Source organism: Sminthopsis crassicaudata, chromosome 5, assembly GCF_048593235.1.
Source record: "Sminthopsis crassicaudata isolate SCR6 chromosome 5, ASM4859323v1, whole genome shotgun sequence".
Classification (NCBI taxonomy): Eukaryota; Metazoa; Chordata; class Mammalia; order Dasyuromorphia; family Dasyuridae; genus Sminthopsis; species Sminthopsis crassicaudata.
In genome coordinates this window covers 122,241,583-122,267,863 of record NC_133621.1, presented here as the reverse complement: position 1 = coordinate 122,267,863, position 26,281 = coordinate 122,241,583, and the positions used below count along the sequence as shown (strand labels likewise).

General features: G+C 34.0%; 1 protein-coding gene across 4 annotated transcripts in view; it reads right to left on the bottom strand.

Moving 5' to 3' along the window:
- Positions 1–26,281, bottom strand: part of CADPS2 (calcium dependent secretion activator 2) — a 714,206-nt gene that overhangs the window by 34 nt on the left and 687,891 nt on the right. For all 4 annotated transcript variants that reach the window (XM_074268127.1, XM_074268122.1, XM_074268124.1 and 1 more), the window contains 2 exons: positions 8,965–9,069; positions 1–916 (listed from right to left, as the gene is read on the bottom strand). The exon at positions 1–916 is cut by the window's left edge and continues 34 nt beyond it. In XM_074268127.1, coding sequence (XP_074124228.1) covers positions 740–916; positions 8,965–9,069 — 282 coding nt within the window. In that variant the 3' untranslated portion in view covers positions 1–739. The remainder of the gene's footprint in view (positions 917–8,964; positions 9,070–26,281) is intronic.

The window sequence follows — 26,281 nt, the reverse complement described above, 5'->3', positions numbered from 1 at the left end:
TTGAGTCTATACAAAGTTTGATAAATACAGAAATAGTCATGATACACTGTATGACTTATTGCCTGCAAGCTCTTGCTGTTACACAAAGAAAGAGAGGTTTGATGTGTTGATGACAGCTCCCCTATCTCACATCCTGAATCCCTTAAACTTGCTAAGATGAATGTACAGAATGCAAGGCCATGAAGTAATCTAATCTGTGGGTGTTTTTAGCAGTCCTTTGAATCCCCTAAAGAAAGCTGTATACCACTTGAGAGCACTAAGAACCTGTGTTAACATTTAATACATATCACAACATGGCAAATTAACTACATAACAGGAAACTTACATGTAAAGTATAAATCTGAAAGTACACCATATTTTAACAAGGGCACTGATAATTGGCACAGTGATAAATGACTTCTGGTCACAATTTGAGGTACCTATTGTTTGTTTTATGCACAAGACACACTTCAATGGATGTAGAGAAATAAATGTTAAATTCAAGAAATGAAAGGTACATATCTTAGTCACAAATGAGAGCAAAACTCAGCTATGTGTCAGGCTGGATAGGAAGGGGATAACACTACCCTCCCAAAATCCTTGGCATTTTTTCCTTTTAACCCTGCTTCTATAGTCATTTTTTTTATTAAGTAGTGAATGAAATACAATTATTTATATGTGGTCAAAACCCTAACTTTAATTACTAGGACAAGTTACAAAATTAATAATGTTAAATCACTCCTAGAGAATCTACTTGCTCTCATCCTTCTTCTTCTTCCTCATCGCTGTCTTTCATTGTAATGCCCTGAAGTCCTCCTCCATCAGAAACAGAGGCTGTGGCCTCCTCCACAGTTAAGCGGCTATGAAGAGCTTCATAGGTTTTGCTGTTTAGAGTTCCCTCCAACACACCTTGTAACCTGAAGTCTCTGTATGTTTTCTACAAGGAAAGGACATTTTTTTTTGTTATTCATAGTACATTCTCATCTCACCATTCTTAATTTCACTTCTCAATTCATTGCTATAAACTCATCAACACATTTCCTAATGTCTCCAAGATATGATCATATTCTCTAATGGTATCTAATACAATAGACTCTTGAATTCCTCCTCAGGCATTTTTGGCTCCCTACTTGATTGGGCTGTTTGCTTTATCCTGCCAGGGTCTAGGCCTCCATATCAGTTCTTCCAGTATCTTCATCTTGTCCCCAAATGCACTCTTCCCTTCTCACAGTTTCCAGTGCTCCTTTATTTCTTGTTTTTTGTCAATTAAAATGTAAACTCTCTAAGGGCAAGGGATTTTTTTGCTTGTTTATATTTTTATCCCCAGTACTTAGTTTAGCCTAATAACACCTAATAAGTTCTTTCTCTTCTTCGTTCCTTCCTTTCTACCTTCTCTCTTTTCTTCCTTCCTACCTTCCTTCCTTCCCTCATTCCCTCCCTCCCTCCCTTCTCTCCCTTCCCTCCTTCCCATTTCCTCCCTTTCCTCTTTGCTTCCTCCTCTCCTTCCTTCCTTTCTTTCCTTCCTTCCTTCCTTCCTTCCTTCTTACTAGACTTTAATTTAAGCAGTTTTTATTAAGGTCTTGTCAAGTAAGTCATCTTTCTTGGCATGTTACTGTACCTAGAAAGTAATGTGCATATATAAAAGTATACACACGCACACACACACACACACACACACATATATACACATATAAATGCTACTATGAAACATACATAGAGAGATGCAAAAAATCATTATTATAAAAAGATAAGAGTTTTATTTCAGACAAACTCAGAAATTTGTAGCACTTGAAAATAAAGGGTAATTATATTGAAGTTTTATATAATGCTATTCTACAATGTCCCTTTCTTCTCTCTAAATAGGATGTAATCTCATTGAGGACAAGGACTGTTTTCTATCTTGCCTTAGTATTTCCCTAGCAAAGTGCCTTTCAGTAAGTGGATATTTAAAATGTGCTTTTTGGATTGGAAATTGCTTTTCAAGTAATAATTGGTTAATTATGACTACTGAGTCAAGTCATCAATTCAACAAACATTTATTAAATGCTTAATAGTATCAATATAGGAGCATCGATTTAGGGCAGAAAGGGACCTTGAAAAGCTTGTAGTTCAGCTTCCTCAGTGAAAGATGAGTAAACTAAAGACAAGAGAAATGAAGTGCCTTGTCCAGGTTCACACACACATAGTAGATGGCATATACAAAGCACTAGTCATAAAGATGGTAGTAATCATACTTGATTGAATTTTTAATCTATATGATATATTGTTTTTACAACATTTACATAGACCTCTATATATTTTCCCCCTCTCCCAAGGAGCTATCCCTTATAACAATAAGAGAAGGAGGAGGAGGAGGAGAAGTAAAGCCAATTTATCCATTGAAAAATCCTGATGTTATATGCAAGATTCCAAACCTTTTGATCCCAACCTCTTCATTTAAGTAAGGGAAGGTGTCTTATTAGGCTTCTTCCTTTTCCCCTAATAGGGGTATTTCCATTTTAATGGTGAAAAATTAATTGCAATTCATGACATACATTAATTTAGGGGGACGGTGGACTAGTCATAATAGTTAACTTTTATAATTTTTCAGAATCCTATAATCATATAATTCAATTCCAAGTGACAGTGTGTAAGTATGTAAATATTTTTGAATACTTTAGTGACTACTACATTCTTTCCATTCCTTTTTGTATTTTATGAAAAATTGGAGGGACAGTCACAAGTTTTCTTATTATATACATGAATTCTTCCTCCTTGTGCTTTTATTTGCATTTGTGTTCCTCTTAAATATGACTTTAAAAAACACATATTTTACAGTGTTCTGTATGTTGTCAAGTAGAACAGATACTGTAGGGCTGGTTTCTATGGTGATTCCTTTAAAAAAAAATCTAGAGTTTATATGCATTTAAAATGCATGTCACCTACACACCTTCCCTTTTTGTTTACATTTCAGTTTAATTTTCCTAACGTTGATTTTCCAAGGTTTAAATTAGGCCTACCTACAATACCAGTATTTGGAATTGGAGAAAAAATTCTATTTATATTTCAGAAAATTTCAGAATGAGTAAGTAAAGTGATGAAGGGATAACAACAAAACAATTTTCAATATACATTTCTTTGACACTTAAAAAAATAATTATCTTCAATTCTGATCAAAACTCCTAACAACTGAGTTTTCTGTGTACCTACTAAGAGTAACAATGAACTCCAGTTCAGAAACATTTGGAGTTCTAACCATAAGAAAAAAAAAAGAAAAATCTAAATAAGAGGGTAAGAGGGGATTGAGATGTTCTATAATCAATTGCCATGTAAATAACTTTGAGGAACAACTGGCCCTTTAGAAATGGTTTCATCAATAAGGATTGAAGAGATTATGGGATAGTGAATAAGAACAACACTCTACAGGATTCAGGGAGATATGGATTCAAATTTTGCCTTCCACACTTCACCTCTCAGAACCTGCTTTACATCTTTAGAATGAATGGGGATAGATTCAATGACCTCTAGCAAGAGAGTGTTGGAGCCAGCTTTAACCAACTCCTAAGCTTCATGATCATTTATGCCCCAGAAATTGGCAAATATTACATATTAATGCTTGATTTTTGTTGTTGTTTAGATTTAAGAAACTGATGCAGAAAATGTTAATAATGAAGATAAAACTTAAAAGTTTGTTTTGGGTTCATTTCTGTTCTTCCTCTTTTCTTCCCAAAGCTGGTTGCTAAAAATTTACCAGGACTGACCTACAACTAAGATCCCCAAAATTTCTAAAATCTTCCTTAACTTGTGAGAATAGCCAAGGGAAGACATCCTGCATGTGGATGGGAAGATGGGGAGTCATTGTAGAGCACTCTGCCCTTATCAGTTCTACATATGCTTCCTTCTTTATATACTAGATGCTAGAAGGAAGCATTTTCATTGGTGCCCCTGTGAAACTATGAGTTTAACAGTAGAGGAGGCTTGAATATGGCTATTATTGTTATACAATTTCATGGGAAAAATGGGTGAAATGCCAGATTTGAAGGTCGCAAAATTTGGACTCAGATTTTGCCACCAAACTTAGAAGCTATGTGACAGTGGATAAGTCATTTCACATCTTAGAAAATTTTTTTTCATCTGCAACATGGTCCTAAGTAATACTGCTATTACCTACTTGACAGTGTTTATTGTGAGGCTCAAATGAGATGATGTATGCAATTTGCAACCTTTAAGACACAATATATTAGCTATTATTATGATGTAAGGGTTTTAGATGCCATGGGTTTTCTTCAACCATGTTTTTTTTTTTTTAATATAAAACTAATTTTCTCTAGAAGTTCTTCAATCAGATAACATCAACTCTTAAGTTTCTGTTTCAGTTGCCTAAGGAAATGATTTTCACTTAAGTTTTAAAGAATATTAATATTTTTACCTAGGCACTTATGTAATATCATAAAATAAATAGGTACCACTTTCAAATGTGTATTTTAATTTAAGATTACATTAATGGCCTACTTTTTTTAGAGGCTACTTTTTTGTTATCCTTTGGATAAACACATTTGCTCAAAATGAAATTCAGCAGCTAAATTATATCTAGAGGTTCTAAAATAGTTTTGTAGATAGTTCAAAATCCCAACTACTCAACTTTCAAATTTTCAAGTTTCAAGGAAAAAACTGTTCCCCAGAAATATAGATGCTTGATAAAAATGAGATCCAATAATACAAGTCAATTCAGAAATAGTGCTTGCTTTGTATTTTTACTGTAGAATTATCTAGTGAATATAAAGATAGTTTTTGGAAGACGGAAGTACAAGCCAAGTCTTGTCTCTTGACACATATTAGCTGTGTGACAATGGACAAGTTTTGGTGTCCCTGAATCTCTTTAATTATAAATTACAGAGAAATCACCAATCTAAACAAATGAAGGGACTTTCCTACCCTAAATGAAATCACAAATCTAGAAAATGTTTTTAAACTTATCATGAAGTATTAGGTCAAGCTTAATTTTGGCATGTCCTTGACCTATAAACCAGTTACACTATATATTGTTGGCTCATAAATTTCTAGTATTTCAAAAAAATTTTAAGTGGTTAGTTAGGAAGGTAAGCTGAAGAGCTGGTATTCATCCATTTCTTCATTTAAGTATCTCTGAAGAGTTCATTTTGAACCTGTAAACATACTCTATGGCTGACATGGAAGTTTGTTCATCTCTCAATAAAAATGATATAGATTCTAAATCACAAGTGCTTGCTAGAGGGCCCTCTCTTCCTTCTCTGGACTCCTTCCTTCCCTCAACTGAATCTAAATCCCCCACTGATAATAGGGAGATAAAGTATTTTCTGCTTCAGATTTTTATGATGTTGCCCTTAAAGAGAACTTTAATCTCTTCTTCACTTTGATCATTAGCAAATTAAATTTCACAAGTAACTTAATAGACATTTATTCCCATGTAAATCTTGTTTAAAACATGAGCTATATTCATAGTAAATAAATCAGTTAGATTCTAAGTATCTATACCAGAACAAAGGAGAATCATATAAGTTACAATGGCTTAGATAAATTTTATATGATCACAGATATTTAAGTACATCTGATCCATTATATCCAGGAAGATGGCTATATAAGCAAACCATACCATACTTTATGGCTTTCTTATCACTTGCTGACTGAACAAATGAACAAATTGATGAATAAAAAGCATTTATTAAGCATTTACTAGATGCCATGTATACCAGAAGGGTTTATTTATTAAGCCATTACTTCCAGGTATGAATGCTAATTTATTAATATTTACTATATCTTAGCAAATATACACAAGTAAGACAATTCCTGACCTCAAGAAACTTGAATTCTCATGGGGGAGAAAACACACAAAAAAGAACTAGAAAACATGACATCATTGGTTGTAAGTGAAAGTGACATGGAAACCATATTTTGGCAAGATAAATTGGAAGGTCACTTAGCAGAGTCTAGGAAGATCTTGAGGACAAAATCCAACGTTTCAGTGGAAGAGGGATGAAGACAATGGGAATTCTGATTATCATGCAGAAATCCCAGGAGAGAAATAAAAACTATGAAGTTAGGATACGGCTTAGTCCTTATGAACAGGGACTATATTCTACTTGCCTTTGTGTCTCCAGCACTTGGCAGAGCTTCTGCACATAGTAAGTGCCTCATAGATATTTACTAAGAGACCAACATGCTCTTCTCTACAGAAGTAGAGCAAATTTCAGTTGGTTTAATGGAAAATTATGACATTTGAGAGCCATTGTAGGTTTTGTAAAATCTAGGCCATTTAAAAGCTTTCCAAATTCTTTGGAAAGTGATTGTTTTATGAAAAACAATGTAGGTAGCTATATTTTGGGGAAACTTTAATGTTAGTTCAAAAAGCCTAAAATGTTTATGTATTACACAGTAAAATCAAAATATGACTGATAAATACAAAAAAAAATATGACTGATAAATACAGACTCATTAAAGGCAGTTTAATGTTCATGGCAAAGAAAAATTAATGAATCAAGAATCCACTTGTATTTTAAATATGAATCACAATCATTTGTTAGTTTAAGAAAGAGCGTATAGCACTTGAACATGTTGGCTGATCCTGAGTCTGTACTTTGAAAAAAAAGACATATAAATTCAAACATGCTTATGAAATTTTAACAAATGCCCATTTATTTATAGCTATCAATAATATTTTTAACAAAATAAGAAAATCTTAAACCAAGAAAATTTTTTTTTATTTGGATCACAGAAATAGAATGTCCTAATTAGGAAAATTTCTAAATCATTCATTCCTCTTGAGTAGACCTGAAATTTCAGTTTCAGGTAGGATTTAGTTTTTAGTTATAAATATATATGTACATATCAAAAATATGTACATATATATTTATAGAAATGCAGGGATTTATGCTATCACACACATATATATGTTTGCATATATTATAGCTAAAGTCCAGAATTTGCTATTTTTTATTAAATGATATTCAAGATGTAATTCAAGATAATACGATAAACATAATGATCCCCATTATCAATTAAACAACATTAATAGTAGCCTAATCACTGATAAGTTAGTTGAATGTAAATTTCTGACTCCCTTAAACATGTGTTAGATTATAGATACATGGAAACCCCTTAATTTTTCAGATGAGAAAACTGAAGCATAAGAGGTCAAGTAACTGGTTCAAAGTGAACTTGTATACACTGACTCTCAATCCTGTTCTTTTTCTGTTGTGTCACATCAACTCTCGATAGTAAATAAATATAATTCAATACTTAAAGATTAAATAGTCCTGATTTTGAGGACTGCTGGCTAATGTTATATTAATCATGATTTGGAATGCAGTTCTAAGACATTAAAAAGCTGAGGTTTATTAAAATAATATTCCTCTTACATTGAAAAATTGCAGAATTGCAAGTGACATCTGCAAAACCAAGAAGAACATAATGTAGATACTGAGTCTTAATGTAGGGGGGGGGGATCACTAGGATACTTAAGATTTTTTGTTAATTAAGAAGATACTAGTTGGTAATATATACTAATTGTGAATTCAACATATCAGAAATGCTAAAACTGCAATTAGAGAATTATAAAAAAAAGAGTAGCCAGCTTTTCTGGTTACTCATAATAATTGACATTTACAAGCATATGCATCCATGAGGAGACCAATATTCTGCCTCTAGTATAGTCTATTTTTGGGTCTCTACATTGTCATTGAGGCAAGATTCAAGTTTTAAGGCTAAGATTTATAGCATAAAGCAGTTGATTACAGTTAAGTTTATAGAGACCAAAATAGTGATGAATGATCTTGTGTCAATATCAGCTGGCATGATCTTTAATACAGCTTTTTAAAAATAGTCAAAATTTGCTATGAAATTTCCAGCAGGATTTATCCAGAGACAGATCTACAACTAGAATAAAGATCCTTGTATCTTTCCTAAAAGAGGAATGACTTTCTAGTTTCAGGCTGAATTTTCAGTCATACCTTTGAATTTTTAGCTCATGGACTTCAAGATAAGACTGCATAGATTAGGATAATATTACTTGATCATAAGTTTTCTTCACTGTATGAAAAGTGAGTTTTTCTAAAGCCTGATTTTGGAAAAAAACTATACATTATCAATATCTTCCTTCCCGAAGGATAAAAGATCAACTTTATTCAACTTGGGTCCTGTGGTTAGAACATACTGAAATGATCATTCATTAACTAAGTCACTCAAGTTCTTTGGTACAGCTATTGCTTTAAAAATGATGTATTTTGATATTCTTTTCTAGCTATATTAATTAGGTCATAAACAGAAGAATGGAGTTGTCCAGAAGTCAACAAACTGTGAGAGTGTATTATCTTACTTTCAGATATCAAATAACTGGAGACTTTATTACTCCTGGGTCAACAAAAATATAATCCAAAAGAGGAAACCTTGATGAAAGAGTATATGAGAAAATTCCCATTTTGTCATTTTTCTAAATTTAAGAGAATTAAGAATAAGAATTAATAGGACATAATCATACAGACTATGGTAACATAAATGTTTTTCTGTTCATGTATGCCAAGTAAGATAAATTAGTGATGAATAAGAAAAATAAGGAAAAATGAATAGATTGTTCTATTTTTATGGCATGCTTATGGGAATCAGTGTATTTTTTGCCTGTGAATTAATGAATTAGTGAATTAATGATTTTCTCCCCTCTAAGTTTTAGTATTTATTTATTCATGGCTACATAAAAAGAAGCCTAGATTTGAAGTAATGAGTTCAAGTCCTGCCTTAGACACTTAATTGGCTATGTGACAACAGTCAAATTTCTCTCAGTGTCTCCATGCCTCTCTCTAGGACCATAAGTTACTAAGGTGTTGCCTATTTGCATCTGGTGGTGGGAGTTTCTCTGCTGGGGTTTCCTTGTATTTATAAAGCTAAAGTCTATACTTCCCTTTAAAATGCCTACTGAAATTTCATCTTTTGTGTCAAAAAGCAATAGGTCATCACATTAAAAACCATTTTGTTTACCTTCACTATTTTGATGAGAGTCTTCAGTTGGTAGATGTGAAGCTGAAGGTCTAATCTATCCGCCAACCACACAGAAATGACTTTCATGGAGCTGCTGTACCATTGCTGGAAAGAAGGATGGGGGGCAGGGCAAAGGGAAGGAGGGAAAGAAAAAAAAATCACACATGCATATATACATACATACAGCAAAACAAACAAAAAAAACCCCCACAAAAAACCACCTCTGCAGTATTCATTTAACAGATTTAGTAATGAGGGGTAATGAAACACTCTGAAATGACCACAGATCAGCACTTGAAGTCAATAATGCTATAATTTCCTGTTAAGAGAATTGCATGTTTTGCTAGGAAATCTGCTAACTTGACCTAGACTGTGCTTTACATGAATTAACACTAGTCTTTCAGCTGCAGAATATTCACAGGGAAACAGAGCTTTGCACTTTGCAGCCTAGTAGCCTGCTTTGTAAGCTGTAAGTAACAATGGGCACTAAATACATGTTTATAGCAATGAATAGCCTGCTGAGACAGCAGGGGGAAAACCAGCTAAATTATTTTCAAAGAGAAATTTTGCATCAATTCAGGGTTTTCATGAAATATTGTAGAGTTCTAGGGAAAAAAATCAAATGGTAGATGTCACATGGCACAGAGTCTAATAACTTCTGATGCCTATCTTTTATTTTATTTTGGAATCATAGCAAAAAAAAAAAAAAAGCACCCCTGAAAAACCATCTTTTTCCCCACAATCAAAATCTTCACTAACACCTAGATCTATTACTGTGGTTAGATTCATCTTCAATCCTTCAGATCCAACTAACAATGAATAAACCTTTGCTGGGATCTGAGGAATCATGTCATGGCAATATTCCTTCTGAAATAAATGACTCAATGGTTGTGCACTGCTCATACAGCAAGAGGAAAGGGTTTGCTGCATTTTGGAATCAATTTAGTTTTGGGAGAATTCATGTCCTTGCTCTGTTTATTGCAGGTCTTTCCACAGGAGAAGGACTGAAATCCTTATGTAATTTCCTGCTTCTTTATAATGTCCACATTTGTGTAAATAAAAGATAGTCCAGAAGTTAAAATGTGTATGTTAAGTGAGTTCAGTTTATAGTTACTCTGTTTGAATTTAGGCAACTTAAAAAGTAATGCTGTTTCTGGAGAAAATATGCTACAAGGAGAAATCAAATTCTAGACAGCACGAAGTGCCTTATACAGGATTTAAGGAATCTTGTGTGTGCATATGTATACATGTATATAAATCTACATATATACACGTATGCATATATGCTATAACCATGTATACTTTAAATTTTGTTAGTACATATGTCTATATGCAAATATGAACATCAAAATATAAAGGAACAATTAAAAACTTTTTAAAGGAATAACTTTTTTGGGGGGAGGGAGGATATTTAATAAAATCAACTTCGATAAAATCAACTTCTTGAGTTAATCTCAACTAGGAAATGTATTTTCTTAGCTTTTAACTTGTGTTTATTAAAAAGTTGCTTTTACATTTTTTTTAATCTAACTAGAACAAAAGGTATTTTAATTATAAGTTTCTGAAAACAAATTGGCTTCACATGTCATTACTCTTCTTTTAAATTAGTGTATAGAACACATAAAAATATGGAGTAAACCAATTAAAATATGGAATAACTGATTTACAAAACACTATAATGTCAAGTTGATAGCAAATGAAATACTATGGTATTGAAAACAGATGATTTGTTTTCTTTTGCCTATTATGCACAATTTATTTATGCTTTTTTCACGTGGTTGTAGTTTTAATTTTATGGGATTTAAAACATTAGGAACAACAGGTTTTAAGAAACTAGATGTTCAAATTGTTAATAATATTCAATATATTTAATGAAGTTTTCACTCGAATTTATTTCTGATTATTTCTAACACTGTATGCCTGAAGGTCCCTTAGTTATTAATTTCAGTTTCTGTCATACTTACTTTTTACCTTTGCTAGTTCTCATTATTCTAAAATCAACATCTTGATTTCTACTTTAAAATAAAAATATTGTAATAATCGTATTAATGATCAAATATACTATATGAAGAAAAGTGTTAAGGATTATACATATGCCATAATCTGGGAAGATAGGAAAAAAAGATTTAAACATTATATTCATTCCTTAGGTAAAACATAACCTACTCCTCTGAAAAGTAGGAACACTTCCTAGTACCAATTCTGGTAGAAAGGGTTCTGCTACATCTGCCCATTTCTGTACATATCAGTGCTAACCACAATTTTGAAGACCTACCTGAGAAAAATCAAATCATGCTTCAACATAACTCCATAAATATTCCCTCCTTAAAAGCCTTACCCAGTTTAAACTTAATTTAACTTTATTCCTCTGAGGGAAAATGTGATAATTACTATGAAGAGATAATCAAAAGTACATTTAATATAAAATAGAAATTAGCAATAACTGTTAGACCTGATGAGTAACATATAAAGGTCTGCAGTGGAACGCATTTTCAAGGGGAAATCTTGTCAATAGATTCTCTGCACTCTCAGAAATAAGTGAAACTGAGTAAAGACACCGAGGTGATTAATATCAGTATTACCACATGTTATAGAGAGTGGCTGTAAGCAACAAACCACAGCCACTGCAATAGGAAAAATGGAAAACTCATGTACTGAAATGTAAAGGTTAGGATCCTGGAGAACTTGAGTGAAGGCCAGCAGAGTCCTGGGTTCTGCTCTGGAAAAGCAGCAAATGGGCACAGAATCCCTATAACTATTATGGATACAGACTTAGAAAATTCATTCTCACGAGGGTAATTGCTTCTCGCAAACAAAAACAAAAGAAAAAACAGAGGCAAGGGGTTTTCTATCTCTGGCATAGTAATTGGTGTTGAACATCCCAGGTGATAAGCCCCCCTTTGGGTCCAGGACTGAAGTAGGTCCCACTTTTGACCATGAGGACAAGAAAAACCGACTCAAGTAGACTGCCCTCACCCCTCAAAACGCCTTGCAGTAGGGCCAATTTGCAAAAACGTTCAAACATCCAGAAAACCTCCTTTCATTCTGAAGAAGTTATTATAATAAAACATTTGCTGGCTGACTATTCACTTTTTCCTTCAGGGGATGGCAATGAAGGAGCCTAGCAGTTCTCACTGAAGTCAATGGCACGACATTATTGCTTTATTCTTTGCTGTGGTCCACACAGGAATAAAGCAGTAAGTGTATATTATATATTTTTTCCACATCAATACACGACAGCAGCCAACCACTTTAACAGAAAAAAAAAATATGTATTTTTTTTTTTTTTATTCATGCTTTATCCAGCTCCTGTAAGGGCATGCATTACTCACTTCATTTTCCTGAGATATCTCTTTTAAAGCAAAAATAAAAGAAAAGGAAAGGCTAGGGTTGACTCTGTGAGACCCCTGTATTTATTCACACTTATTGTGCATGACTGTAGACTGGTAAATCATATTAGCAACCCGTCTCCCCATCAAGCCGCTACTTGCTTTCCAGCCCTGGGAAGGTTCAACAAATCAACAGGAGCACGGAAAACAGAACATCAGTCTAATCTAGTGTTTAAGGTGAAGTTTTCAAACCCAATCTAAGGAGATCTTTAGAGCAAGCAACAAGCTGAAGGGCCCAGAAGGTGGTATTGACAATGAAAGAGTGTTGAAATATCGAGGAGCGCAGCGCTCGTGCATTTTTAATAACGCGAGGGTCAACAAGGACACAACTCCCTCAGTGCTAGTAGTTGCCACTGACTATGGAAATTGCCACACTAGGGCTATAAACGCTTTCAGTTCATCAGCTTTCTTAAACAGTTCATCAGCTTTCTTAAACACCCTAAACCCCCTCGGCGGACCTTTAGTCTTGAATTAACAAACCAAAGCAATGAAAGAGGGTGTAGTCTGAATGGCTGGCATTGATCCCCAACTGTGTCAGCGCTGCTACAGGCACAGAAAAACTCTCTCCATTGTCAATAGAAATTGACAAACCTCCTCTCCTAAATAGTACAGCTGAGCCAGGCTGGATACATGCAGCTGTAAAGGGCTCCCCTCTCAGGGTCCAGAAGCACTAACAATAGAACAAGCATGAGCTCTTTGTCAGTCCCAGACTCTGCAATTTTCTAACAAGGATTAAAGTTGTTTCTCGGCAGTGCTGGTGAAAAGAGATTTAGCAACATACCGTGCTTTCTTCATGCAAGTTAAAGAGAAGTAGTTAAGGAATTTCATTATTCGGCTGACCATTGGGGATACAAAACAAATATATGAAATATTCCCAGTTCCCTTTCTGGACTAATTTCTAACATTTTTGAGAAGGCTTCAATTAAATATAACACTTCTCTTCTGAAAACATGCACTTCAGGCTTATTTTGGGAAGTTTTCTTTCTTTGCTTTGCTTTGCTTTTTTGAAAGGTGCAGCTGTTTGCCACCTGGAATGAGGACTCAATATATACTAATGTACAAAGCCTTAGACCTTCTGGGGCGGATATTCCTAAATCTGAATCACAAGACCCCATATGGCTTATATATGTTGACTGTTGTTAGTAAATGGGTTCTGTCAGAATGTTGTTTCTGATGATGATGATAAAATGAAAATAGCAGCTTTGCTGGGGCACAAATCTGTGATATATTTTCTGCTTAAGTCTTTAGCTTTTTATTGATTAGGAATTGGTATGACCAAGGCTATTCTTTTCATCTGCTCCAGCTATGCTTGTCTCAATAGGTGAATAACAGAAAATACGTTTTCTAGAACTTTGAAAGAACCGAAGGGCTAAATTTCCACATTGTGTATGGTAACACATTTCTGCAATTATTCCATCAGATGCAGGTTGTTTCTTGAGACTCACTGAATTGAGATAAAAGAATAACACCTGGAAAATGTCAATAGGCCTTTTGATTTCCAATGTAGGTTTTAGAGGAAAGAACATGGTTGATTATTATTATTGTTATGAAACACAAAGTTTTGATGAGAGTACATGTGCCATTCGATTTTTGAGACACCCCCAAAATTTAAGTTTTTTATAAAATGTTAGGATTCACGAAATGATTCATTTTAAGAACAATTTTATTTTTTTTTAAAGCATCACTGCTATCAAGCATAGCTAAACTTACAGCTTCTGCCTCCTCATATTTCTGAGACCTGAAGTGAAAACTCTGAAGCCTTATAACACTCTTTTTACTAACTCTAAATTTGATTTCATGAATGTGGTATTTTTTTTTCCTACTGAAATCATCTCCTTGAAATTATAACTTGATTTCAAGGAACAAAGTAAAACTAACCACAGCAGCAGTAAGGAAACAGACACAAGGAAGTGCTTAATTCAATCCACAAAAGTCTAAAACTGCAGGAAATATTCAACTCAACCTCTTATAGGGTGAGATTATTTAATAAGGGTCCAGTTCTTGGAGTATATTCAGATTTTATCTTCCTGGTAGGTTACATAGAGCATGCACAGATATTCCTTGCCTGGTTCTAATCCAAAGTATGCAACTTGAATACAAAAAGTCTTTCAATTTGCTCTACAGCCAGAAGAACTCATGATTCAGGAGGTACTGAGCTGAAACTTTCTCAGTCTCTTCCTTCCTGGTAGTGAGTGAGGCAAAGAAATGTTGTGAGCTGCCAAATTGGAGAAAAGATGGCTGCTCTATGTCCCCCTAGGTTACTATGTGTCTATGAGCATATGGCACCTCTGTTTCTTTCATTTTATTCTTTCCTTATCTTGGGTAATTAAGTATTCTGAAAGGGGAGCTCTCAAGGTAATTTAAAGGTTTTAGGAGATTCATTAGAGGTCCTACTGGAAACAATTGTGACAACAACTCCTACCAGAGTGGCAGTGGCCAATGACAGAGGAAACTCCTATAGAAGATACGTAAAGGTAGTCATCTGAGAATGGTGGTGGCTTTCAGTATCATAACTGCTCAAGACAGGGGAAAATGATACTTAGGAATTGTAAAAATTACAATTGTAAAAATTGTAAAAGCAACAACAACAAAAGGAAAAAAAGTACCAATTTTTGTAGTGCAACAGAGCTACACCTAAGGGGAACTTCATAGAGAAAAAAAGGACTTCCAGGGTCAAAAACCAGGAAATACTCTTTGGCTCCATGTGTTTTCCACACATGTATCTTATTCCTTCCATATTTTAAGTTTAAGCCCACCCTCCCCAAAGATCTTGTGCACGAAATAGAGGCATGCACCTCTGGGTTAGGGGGAATTATGTTTTTCTTACTCCTGACATTGCTACACATTTCTTTTCTCAACGCCAATTGAGGCTGATGACTGATGGTCAGCAGGAAGGTCACAAACAAGAACTCAAAGCAACTGTATCATAAACCTTAGTCTGTCCGAGTTAACCTTTAAAGAAAGTAATCAAATGGACTTAGCTTGTCAGTGTAAAGAGATATTGGAGGAATAGGACTAGAATGAAGTACTAAACTATAACTGAAAATTAAATTTGGAAAATTTCCTATTTCAGGCCTAGTAATTTTCATGCAATACTTTTTTCCACAAATATAATTATCCTTCTCTATAGGTCAGTCAAGGACACTATGCAGCCATGATGCAGGGGAAGTATAAGTGACCAAGAAATGTTAATTCAAGCCTTAACTCTACAACTAACAAGCCATGTTACCTTGGGAAAAGCATTTCATTTTTATGTGGCTCATTTTCCTCAATAACATGACAGAGTTTGACTAGAAGGATATCAAAGATATTTTCTCTTTCTAAATTCTATGATTCTTATAAATCTCCCTAACCTGCTCCTTAAATTCTGTGAGGCAGAATATGGTTTAAGCTTAGATTTAGTGAATATTATACCCGTTGGTAATATTCATATAGTATTCTAGGGCTTTAAAGTTGCGCGCTTGCTTGCTTGGCAGAAGTCAAAAGTAAATTGCCTCTGTATATATAAGTGTGTGTGTGTGTGTGTGTGTGTGTGTGTGTGTGTGTGTGTGTGTGTGTATGTGGGCGCGCTTCCTTCAGTTTGGCTGTGACCTAAATATTAATTTATTTTACATTACTTCTCTTCATTCTAGCAAAATTAGCTTATTTACATAATGTTCTTTTATTTTCACACACATGTACATATTACCTTTGCCCTAAACACTCTTCCTTCTTACCACCTCTTAATAACATACCTAACTTTCTTTAAAGAATAATTCAGGTAGCCCTACCTACACAAAGCCTTTCTTGATATTGATGGTTGATAGCTCTTTGCTCTGTCCCAAATGATTTTATTTAGTAATACATGTGTAAAACATATGCATACATGTTTTAAACACACACATAATACATATGTACAAATATACATACACATATACATTTGAAGACTTATACTATTGACTTCAGGAGAATGTAAGCTCCTTGAAGGCAAGGAATATTTCATTTTTATCTTTGTATTCTCAGCATCTAATATCTATGTGTGACATTAGTAGGCACTTGCTTAATAAATCCTTAATGAATGAAATTTTTGATGTGTTCAGTTCTAACTTGTCCAATTATTACAAATTTCCAACATAAACTGTCCATAGAACAATATAGTAAACTAAGTAATCTTTGGGCCTGAAAGTCTGCAATACTTTTTTTCTCAACAGTTAGAATGTTCAACATTCTAGAATATTCAACAGTTAATTTTCATACTAATTAGCATTCCAGAAGATATTATTTCATTTTCTAATAAAGTTTACTCTCTATGGAGTAAAGACAATAATTCTCTCAAAGCAGTATAGTAGAGAATGATTAAAATTTGTCAGGTCTTTTGACTTCAAAATGAAGAAAGTAAAGAAAACAGAGTACTATCACTATTTTATTATTCAATACTTTTGTTTATCAAAGGAAAAATAAATTAGGTCACATGGAAGGCTGACAGACCTTTGATAGGAAGAACTGAAATTTTCAGAGATGAATCAATAATTTTTATACTAGGAAATGAGAGAACATCCCAATGGCTTCAAGTGTTCTTGAAATATCCATAGGAGTGATGGAGAAATTGCTTAAACCCTTTGCAGTAATCAGTATCTTAGAAAACATTTTGATCTCTCTCCATGACAGGGGAAAGAAATGAATCCAGTCAATGGTTACACAGACTGTTACCTACAGTTGAAGATACTAACTATAGAGCCAAATATTAGGCTTTGCTCTGGGAAAGAATAATGTGTGTAATACAGTGTAAGGAACTAACAGATGGGAACAAACTCTCAAGTGATTGTTTTTCCTTCCCCCTAATGAATGTGTTTTCTTTTGGTAAATTGAACTCTGAACTCTCATGCTTTCTTTCTGTACTTCCATGGTGACGAATGGAAGACTAGCGAGTGGGCTGCCCTTAATATGAAGACACAGCTTTTGTTTTTGCTGTTCAATCTTTTCAGTTGTGTCTGACTCTTTGTGACTCCATTTGGGGTTTTCTTGGCAGAGATACTGAAATGGTTTGCCATTTCCTTCTCTAGATCATTTTGTAGAGGAAGAAACTGAGGCAAATGGGATTATATGATAGTGTCTGAGGTCAGATTTGATCTCATGATGATGAGTCTTTCTGATTTTAGGCCTGGCAATCTTTCCAATGTTAGCTGCCCCAAAGACATGGCTACTTATCAGTATATATTAGGCCAGAGATGTCTATATGTAAGTATTTATAATGCAATAAGTAAAATGTTAGGGATGCAAACAGTTGCCCACATGGGGACAACCAGCATTCATGCCATGGTTCCATTCACTTGACTCTGGTCTTGCTTTAGAAAAATCAAGAACTCTTGACTATTTAAGGGGAAAAATCTTATTTCTTATTTTCAACTGGTGATATCCTTCCAATTCCAGTTATTATATTTTTAATTCATCCTGAGGCTTACAGCTTTTCTTTTTCTTTTTTTCCCTAGCAATGTCTGAAAGTCAAGTGAAATGTGTTTCCAGTTTGCAATACAGAAAGAAAAGAAGAAAGGAATATATATAAAGTACCTACTATGTGCCAGGTAATGTGCTAAGTCCTTTACAAATGTTATCTCAACATCTTTATCTTCACAACAGCCATATAAGGAAGATGCTATTATTATCTCCTTTTTACAGTCGAGGAAAATTTGAATTCAGGTCTTTCTCATTCCAGGCTCAATGCTCTATCCACTTTACTAACTCTCTGCTTAGATATTATAGGACAATTTCTATTACTGGTTCAAAAAAGAGGATCCCATTGATATTGGAAACTCCTCTATAAGCAGACTTGCTCTGCCAATTAAAATGAAAACCTTCTCTGAAATGCATAGTATTTGAGATTTACCTGGAGTACTCAGAGGTTAAATGATTTACCTGGGTTATGCTGCCAGTATATGTTAGAGAGGAGAATGCAACTTAATTCTCCTTAGTTTTGAGACTAACTTTTTATCAATTACACCATATTATCTCTTGGAGAGAAAAGCCCAATTAAATTTACTTACAATATGATATAATCCAAATTTTCAAAGAAAAAAAAAGTAATATTTTATTCAGTTCAGGTTAAAAACCAGGAGCTCTGTTAGCATCCTATGTAGCATTTTGCATACTTTAAAAAAATAAGAATAGTTATATAGTGCCCTGTATTATTATGTTTGGGCACATTGAGAAATCAGAGCATAGAGCAAAATCAGTGCAACATGGGAAGGAAAACTAACCTTTGGGTTAATTCAATTAATTTCAAACATTTATTCAGTACCTGCTATATCTAAGAGAATTTGCTTTGCTGAACACAGAGTTGTTATTTATTAAGCACTGACTGTTTGGTAGGCACTGTAATAAGTATTGGGAAAACAAATAAAAGTAGGGAAAAAGACAGTTCTTGCCCTCATGGAGCTTACATTTTGGTGGGGGAAGATAATACATACAAAGGAATTAAAAAAAAACGAGAATAGGCATGGAAAGATTAAGGTACTGACTATAGCAAGAGGGCATAGTAGAGAAAGTCCTGAGAGTCAGGAGCCTGGAGACAAAGGATGTTATGCTTGATCTGGCGATTATGGGAGAAACAGTCACAGCATCATAATTTGACATCAAGCCATATCTCTAACATATATCAGCTATGTGACTCTGGATTTCTCAGTAGTTCAGACAACTCTCTTTGACCATAAATTGTAGAAATTATTCTTAATTTGAATTTCTAGGAGTTTTCTTACATTGGTTCTATCAAAATTACAATTCTAGCCTCTCTGCTCCCATCCCGTTGTAAATAGAATTGTATCAGTTGCTCAACATAGTGCTAATAACAGCTATTTCCATGGCATCTTAAACTTTACATTTCTTGTTTATCCTCCTCCCCCCAAAGAGTGTGACAAATCACTGAAATCATGTATTTTTCTCCTTGTGCAAGAGTCTAGATCCTAAGAAAAGACTTTTAACTCTTGCTAATGCTTTGTAAATTCTGTAAATAATTTATTAATTTAAAAATAATTTTAAACAAGGTGAATTAATGAATAAACTATGCATTTATGGCTAGTAATTAATTTTAAAACTCTTAAATTTGTATCTACAAATGATTGTTGGTGAACATGAGTGATACTTTAAGCCTTTGGCTTTCCTTTTTCTTTTAGTCCTACACTATCAAGCTGTTTAAAATCCAAAGGCAAAATGCTCAAGGTTTGACCACTAAGTTAATTCCCATATGTACAATACATTTACCTTCTTTATAATATTATTTAATAAATTGTTGCTTTTGTACCAGTTATAGTATCCCATTAGCTAGAAAGATTTAGTCTGGAATTGTTAACAGGATACTGGGCTTGAAATTAGGAAAACTTGGGTTCAAACCCTGTCTACATTTATTAGTTCTTGACCTTGAGCAAGTCATTTAATGTTAATATGTCTCAAGTAACTTCTAAAGACTTGTCTATTGACATAGATAAAGAACATGAGAGTCAACTGAATTTGTTAATTTTTTGACTGAATTGGTTTGATTTAGGAGTAAATTTAATCATAATACCAGAATGATTGGATGTGTATATACATACATACATACAGCCTAAGAGTACTTCACTGGGATACGGCAAGTATCTTTTCTACCAGTCAAGGGGATTTAAAAAAAATGTATAATACACTGAAAAGTACCAGTCATTATCACATTCTAAATTAATCATCTTGACTAAAGGAAACCAAATTCTAATAATCTTTGTTACCACTTATTTAGACCACTAGTTATTTTATAGATGAAAGCTCAGTTATGGAAATTATAAAATTTAATCTCTACCATGATACACATCATGTTACCTTATTAATAAAATGGAAATAATCTTAGCGGAATGCTACATACTCTTCAAATTGTAAGTTACCATTTCTTTCAAGTATTTTGTGAATTGTGAGTATAAGAAACCATGAAATTACTTAAAGTAACAGTTTCCTAACTCTAGACCAGAAAGGGAGATCAGAGGTCATCTAGAATAGGGCTTCTTAAACTTTTTCCACTCATGATTCCTTTTTGCCTGAGAAATAAATAAATTATATATATATATCTATATATATATATGTATATATATATATATATATACATATATATATATATAGATAGATATATATATATAGATAGATATATATATGTGTGTGTGTGTGTGTGTGTGTGTGTGTATTTAGTTATATAAATCAGGTATACAAATAAAATATTTACTGATAATAAATCATAATTTTGTTTCCACATTCAATTATAAGACCCAATATGGGGTCATGGCCCACAGTTTAAGAAGCTTGGATCTGGAACAACTCTTCCTTTTTATAGATGAAAAAATTGAAATTCAGAGTAATTTAAATGACTTGTCCAACACCATACATGTAGTAAGTGTAAGAGGCAGGATTTAACTTTAAGCCCATGTTATACTAGAGTAGGGCAATTCTTTAGCAAATGAGAATCTTATGGGCAGAAGCAGAGATAGGTAGTGGAAATCAAAATAGTTTGCCAGAGTTAAGTTTATATATACTGTAAATTAAGAAAATATTTTACTAGCTGGTTTATTTAAATATTTTATTTAAGTTTTAGATATGTTGCGGAGCTACTTCAAAGGAAGAAGCAAAGTTGCAACCAGATCTTCAAAAAAGCAGGGATTAATGAAATAATGAAGAACAAAATTAGCAGAATAAAGAAAACATTGTACTTAATAATATTATTCTAAAGCAACTTTGACCAACTAAATCATTTGAGTTTTGCAAATATTCAAATTAGTTACGAAGGATCTATGAAGGAATAGGCTCTCTACAGCCACAGAATGAACTGATAAATAGAAGTATTTATAATATGGTTCTACCTATATATACATTTTTGTGTTTAATGATAGTTTCCTCTAGGACAGGGCTGGTAGAGAAGGAGGGAAAAAAAGTGCATAGCAGAGAACAAAAGAAAACTTAGAAGGAAGTACAGAAAAGCAGGGTAACTTTGAAAACGATATATGGTATTTGCGTGTTTTTTTTTTAAAGTAAAGTATGGAATGGAAGTTCATGGTTTTTTATTGAGTCCTCTTCTTATGTTGTACTATATACATGGAAATGATCTTTTTACTTTTGCCTTTTTGTATTTGAGTTCAAAACGGATGAAATTTTTAAAAAGCAGAGATTAGCTAATTTTATTTTGTGAAACGAAATAAAGGAGGGTATTCTTTTAAAAAATGGACTTAGATTACCCCGTTATTTCATGAGTATAGGGAACATTCTAGTGTCCTTAGTGAGAAGCTAGATGTAGGAGACATAGGCTCACATTCTGTCTTAGGTATTTATTAACTTAGGTATGACCATAGGCAAGTCACTTCTCTTTCCCTATTGCAAAATAACTTTAATCATTCTTGAACTATATTATTCATTGGGTTGGTGTACTTGATCAAGCTTTATGTGCTTATATAAATGTATTTAAAAATTCTAAAACTTCACAGGAATCTCTGTAATAATGGAAGCTGGGCTTATGAGGGCTGGAAGCATACTTTGGTGAGTTTTTTTCTGCAGTATTTATTCTGGAAATACCTGCAGAACCTATAAAGGAGTCGTAAGCATTCACTCTGCTACTGATGAAAGACAGCAAGCAGTATTGATAGGCACTTTCTACTGACAACTGACTATTTCCTCATTCAGGTCATTGACATGTGGTCAGTGAAGATTGTTCTTTGCTCTCATCTCTTTTCATTTGTTCTTTCCTTCTCTTAAGTGAAGGAATATGAGTTAGGCTGTTCACTCATGAGCTCTAAAAGATTGAAAAATGAGCTGAAGGAGTAATAGTATTAGAAATACATGCTAAATTCTGTGGTCAGTTGATTCTGGTGAAGAATAAAGGACCCTTTCTTATGCTTGACCTTGCAGTCAAGAAGGGGCAAGAGACTATTCATTGACTATGCTGAATTTGGAAGTGAACTTAGTGAAATTTGTAGACTATGACTAAATTTTGCATCCACTCTTTCTAGGAATATAGGTAGTATAGGGAGAATGGGACCCCAACAGTTGGAGGGAAATATTTGTATTTTGTTCTTGCTATATTTTATTAATAAATAACCTTTTGTAAAAGACAACTGATATTAATTGGTTAAATGACAGTGGGTTGCTAATGCCTGCAAGCTAACATTGTGGGAGGAACACATCTAAGTAGTGGCTTGAGCTGATGGTATTGTTAGAATTCTCTTTCCCCTCAGGGACACTCCTAGAACTCTGATGGAGAGACCTAGTCTTTGCTTTGGGACCCAATTTGTTAAGTGAGAATATGAGTTGATATAATGATCCACAGAGCTCGCAAAGGCTAGATAGTTATTTATAAACCAGCATATGAACACATACACATGGACAAATTTCTGAATGTGGTTGAGACGATGATGGGTTTTAATCTTCAGGTCATTCTTTGGCTGAATTCTTGGAGGGACATTCTACTTCCATGCTTGTGCAGGGAGATTTTTTCTCCCTCGCTTTCACAAAAGTGGAATGACATTGTGTGCTTGAGGGATAAGGCCTTAGTGATCATTTGGATATGTGGTGGGGCAGGGCCAGGTATATAGTTTCACAATTGAGCAGTGGCACCTGTGCTCCTCTCAGTCCCTGTTGTGACCTTATGACCTAATGTTATATGGTGTAATAAGGTTTTGGAGCAGGCCAGTGTCTGTGTTGACATTTGGCTAGCAGAGAATCTGAGTTCTTCTGGGACCTGCCCTAAGACTTGTTTGAGCAATTATGACTATAGTGTGGGGAGGGAGGTTGTTTCTTCTTCCTTTATAGTGGAAGGCTGAAACTAGGGTGGACTTAGCTCTACATATTAAATGGACCCTGACTTTTACCTACTCTAGTTTTGAAACACAGAGAAATAATTTTGAAATAAAGAAAATAATAATGGTAGTGTATAAGCTAATTATTAACTATGGTGGACTATTTTGATAAGTTGTTTTTAAAAAGCTACTTATTAGTTCCTTACCATATCACTTTGAACTTATCTATTATAGGGGAAGCTAGAGGGTACAGTGGATAGAGAACCAGCCCTGAAGCCAGGAGGACCTGAATTAAAATTTGATCTCAGACACTTAACACTTCCTGGCTGTGTGATCCTGGGCAAGTCGCTTAACCCCAATTGCCTCATTAAAAAGAAAAAAAAGGAGAAATTATGTATTATCACTTCCATTCTATATATGGTATGTGGAATCTAGAAGTGGAGTATGGAAATATATAACTGAAATGATCTACAGGAATTTTTTCTGATCCCCAGTTCCCCCTATTTCTATCCCCCTACTAGTATCCATCTGCCCTCTCCAAATTATTCATATTTATCTTATATTTATTGTGTATATAGGTGTTTGTATACATGCTATCTTCCAATAGGATATAAACTGCTCAAGGACAGCAACACTTTCACTGTTAAAATTTTTATTTCTACCGCCCAACACAATGGTTGGGATAAAGTAAAATCTCAAAAAATCACTACTGACATGAAAAAAAAATTAAGATTTAAAATTCTTCAGCCCACTTCTAACTCCATTAAGTTTTACTATAGGATACGATTTCTACATAGGATACTCAAAATCTGTGCCATCTCATAAACATTCTATGTTCTATATAAACTATAAACTATTTCAAACATAAGAAACTTTTATGAATGTAAGCTAGATAACATTCAGGGATGACTACAGCAGAAAAAGATCTAGGGACCAGCATCATCTCAAACCAAACATAAACCCAATTAGTATTGTAAAGATCTTTTTTCCCTTTAGCAAGCCAATATGATATTGGTATATGTAAAAATGAATAAATATTCCTCGTATAAATATTACCAAGTCTCTAGCAGAGTCCTGTGCCTTATTGCGGAATTCCAAACCTAAAGAATGAAGGAAAAAAGCTTTGTAGAGGTTCAAAGGACAGGCACAAAGATGATTAAAGGGCTGAAAAACAGGACCTATGAGCAAAGGATTATTTAGCCTGGAGAAGACAAGCATGACGGGTGTCTTAATAATAGTCTTCAAATATAGAAAGGGCTATTATAGGCAGGATGTTGATTGCCTGTTTTTGGTATCTATTGAAGGAATAAAAGGAAATACTCCTTAAAACACTAGTAGTGGATTTAGTTTGGATATGAGAAGGAACTTTCTAGAGAATTGTTAAACATTAGGATAGGACAACTGAAATCTTTCTAATAGTCTTTAAAATAGTGATCTGAGATAATTTAGGTAAGATGAAACTTTGTCTGAGATTGAGCTATACCATCTGGAAAGTGATACTGAGGAAGCCTAGGGGATACTGTTGAGAGCAAGGCCTCTGAAAGTATACTGCTAGTATCCCTGATAAACATTCTTAGCCAGAATGGCAGAGTAAAAAGAATGGTGGCTTTGGAGTCTGAAGAATTCAGGATAGTAAATCTCTGTGATCTTAAGCAAGTCACTAAATATTGTCTGCCCATTTCCTCATCTGTAAAATGAGCTGGAAACAGGAAATAGCAAACCACTCCAATATCTCTGCCAAGAAAACCCCAAATGGGGTCACAAAGAGTTGGGACATAACAGCAAAAAATGTGTATTGTATATGTATAATATGTATATATATGTATATATACATACATATATCTTGTGCATGTATATATCTTGTGTAAAGAAATATATGTAAATATACATGGGTGTGTATTTATATATGTATATTTGAAAATATATATTTATATATACACACATACACATATATTGGACAATATCTCAGTATGGTGAAAAGTCTGCTAGTAGCAATGTAGTTATTTGGAGTGTACAATGAGCCCCTGATTAAGTAGAGAATGACTTCAGGGGGTTCAAAAACTTTGCACTTGTGTAGTTGTAGGAGAATAAACTAATAACTGTGAGAGTTCTCGGAGGACATCATGCTGGCCAATGGATAATCATGGACTGACATCACTGGTCTCAGGGGAGGTCATTCCTCTATCCTCCTAGGCTTCTCCATGAATAAATCAATAATGGCCAGTTACAGTATAGGCATGCAAATGCAGAGAAGAAAATGCTGGAGTCACAGTATTTTCAAACCATTTAAAAACAGCAAGAAACATGAAATCATTACCAAATCTCAATGTCAGGTTTTGATATTTCCCTTAAAACCATTCCAGTAGTTTGTCTCTCCTTTTTCCAAAAACAACACTAGGTCAAAAGTATTTTACTTTTTTTTTCTTCAAGATTATAAAAATGCTATTGTCAAAATACCAGCAGTTTCTGCCTTGCTGTGGATATATGTTTGTATGTGTGGGGGAGGGAAATTGGGAAAGAGATGTGAGAGAAATTTAGCCTCATATTTTTACATTTGGTTTTTAGAAAAAATATTTTATTGAAAATTAAATATTTTTCCCTGATCCCTTATCTTAGGTCAAAAAAAATTCATCAAAATGAAAAAAAGTTTCAGTGATGAAATTTTTTTTTCTTTCTATTGAATTCAAACATTCAGCTCAGTTTGCATGTGTGGCATGTACTTTTTAAAACAAATTCTGAGCACAATTAAAGGTGAGTTAAGGCTCTGGTGGAAATCTAAATAGCATTAGCAAATGTGAGCACTGCTCAGCTTTTGAATTGCTTTTCTACTTCTCAGTTCTTTTAAATGGTTTTCTATGGCAGGAACATTTTTCTTAATTAGTCACAGCTAATTAGTGTTCTGGCATAGACAAGTAATCAGAAATGTCAGAGCTGCAAGGCTACATCTCCCTAATCCTTTGATAATAATTTAGCCTCCTGGGAGGGCCCCAAGCTGCGGTAAGTAGTGACTGACAATAAGGCAAAATTAGGTGGGCAGCAGACCATTAGGATAGAAAAATAAAAAGCACTACCAAACCCTGCTGAGCACCATCAGGCCGCTAACTACCCTGCCAGATGAGGTGCCTGTTTAAGCCTGTGTTGTTAATTAGCTGATTCTAC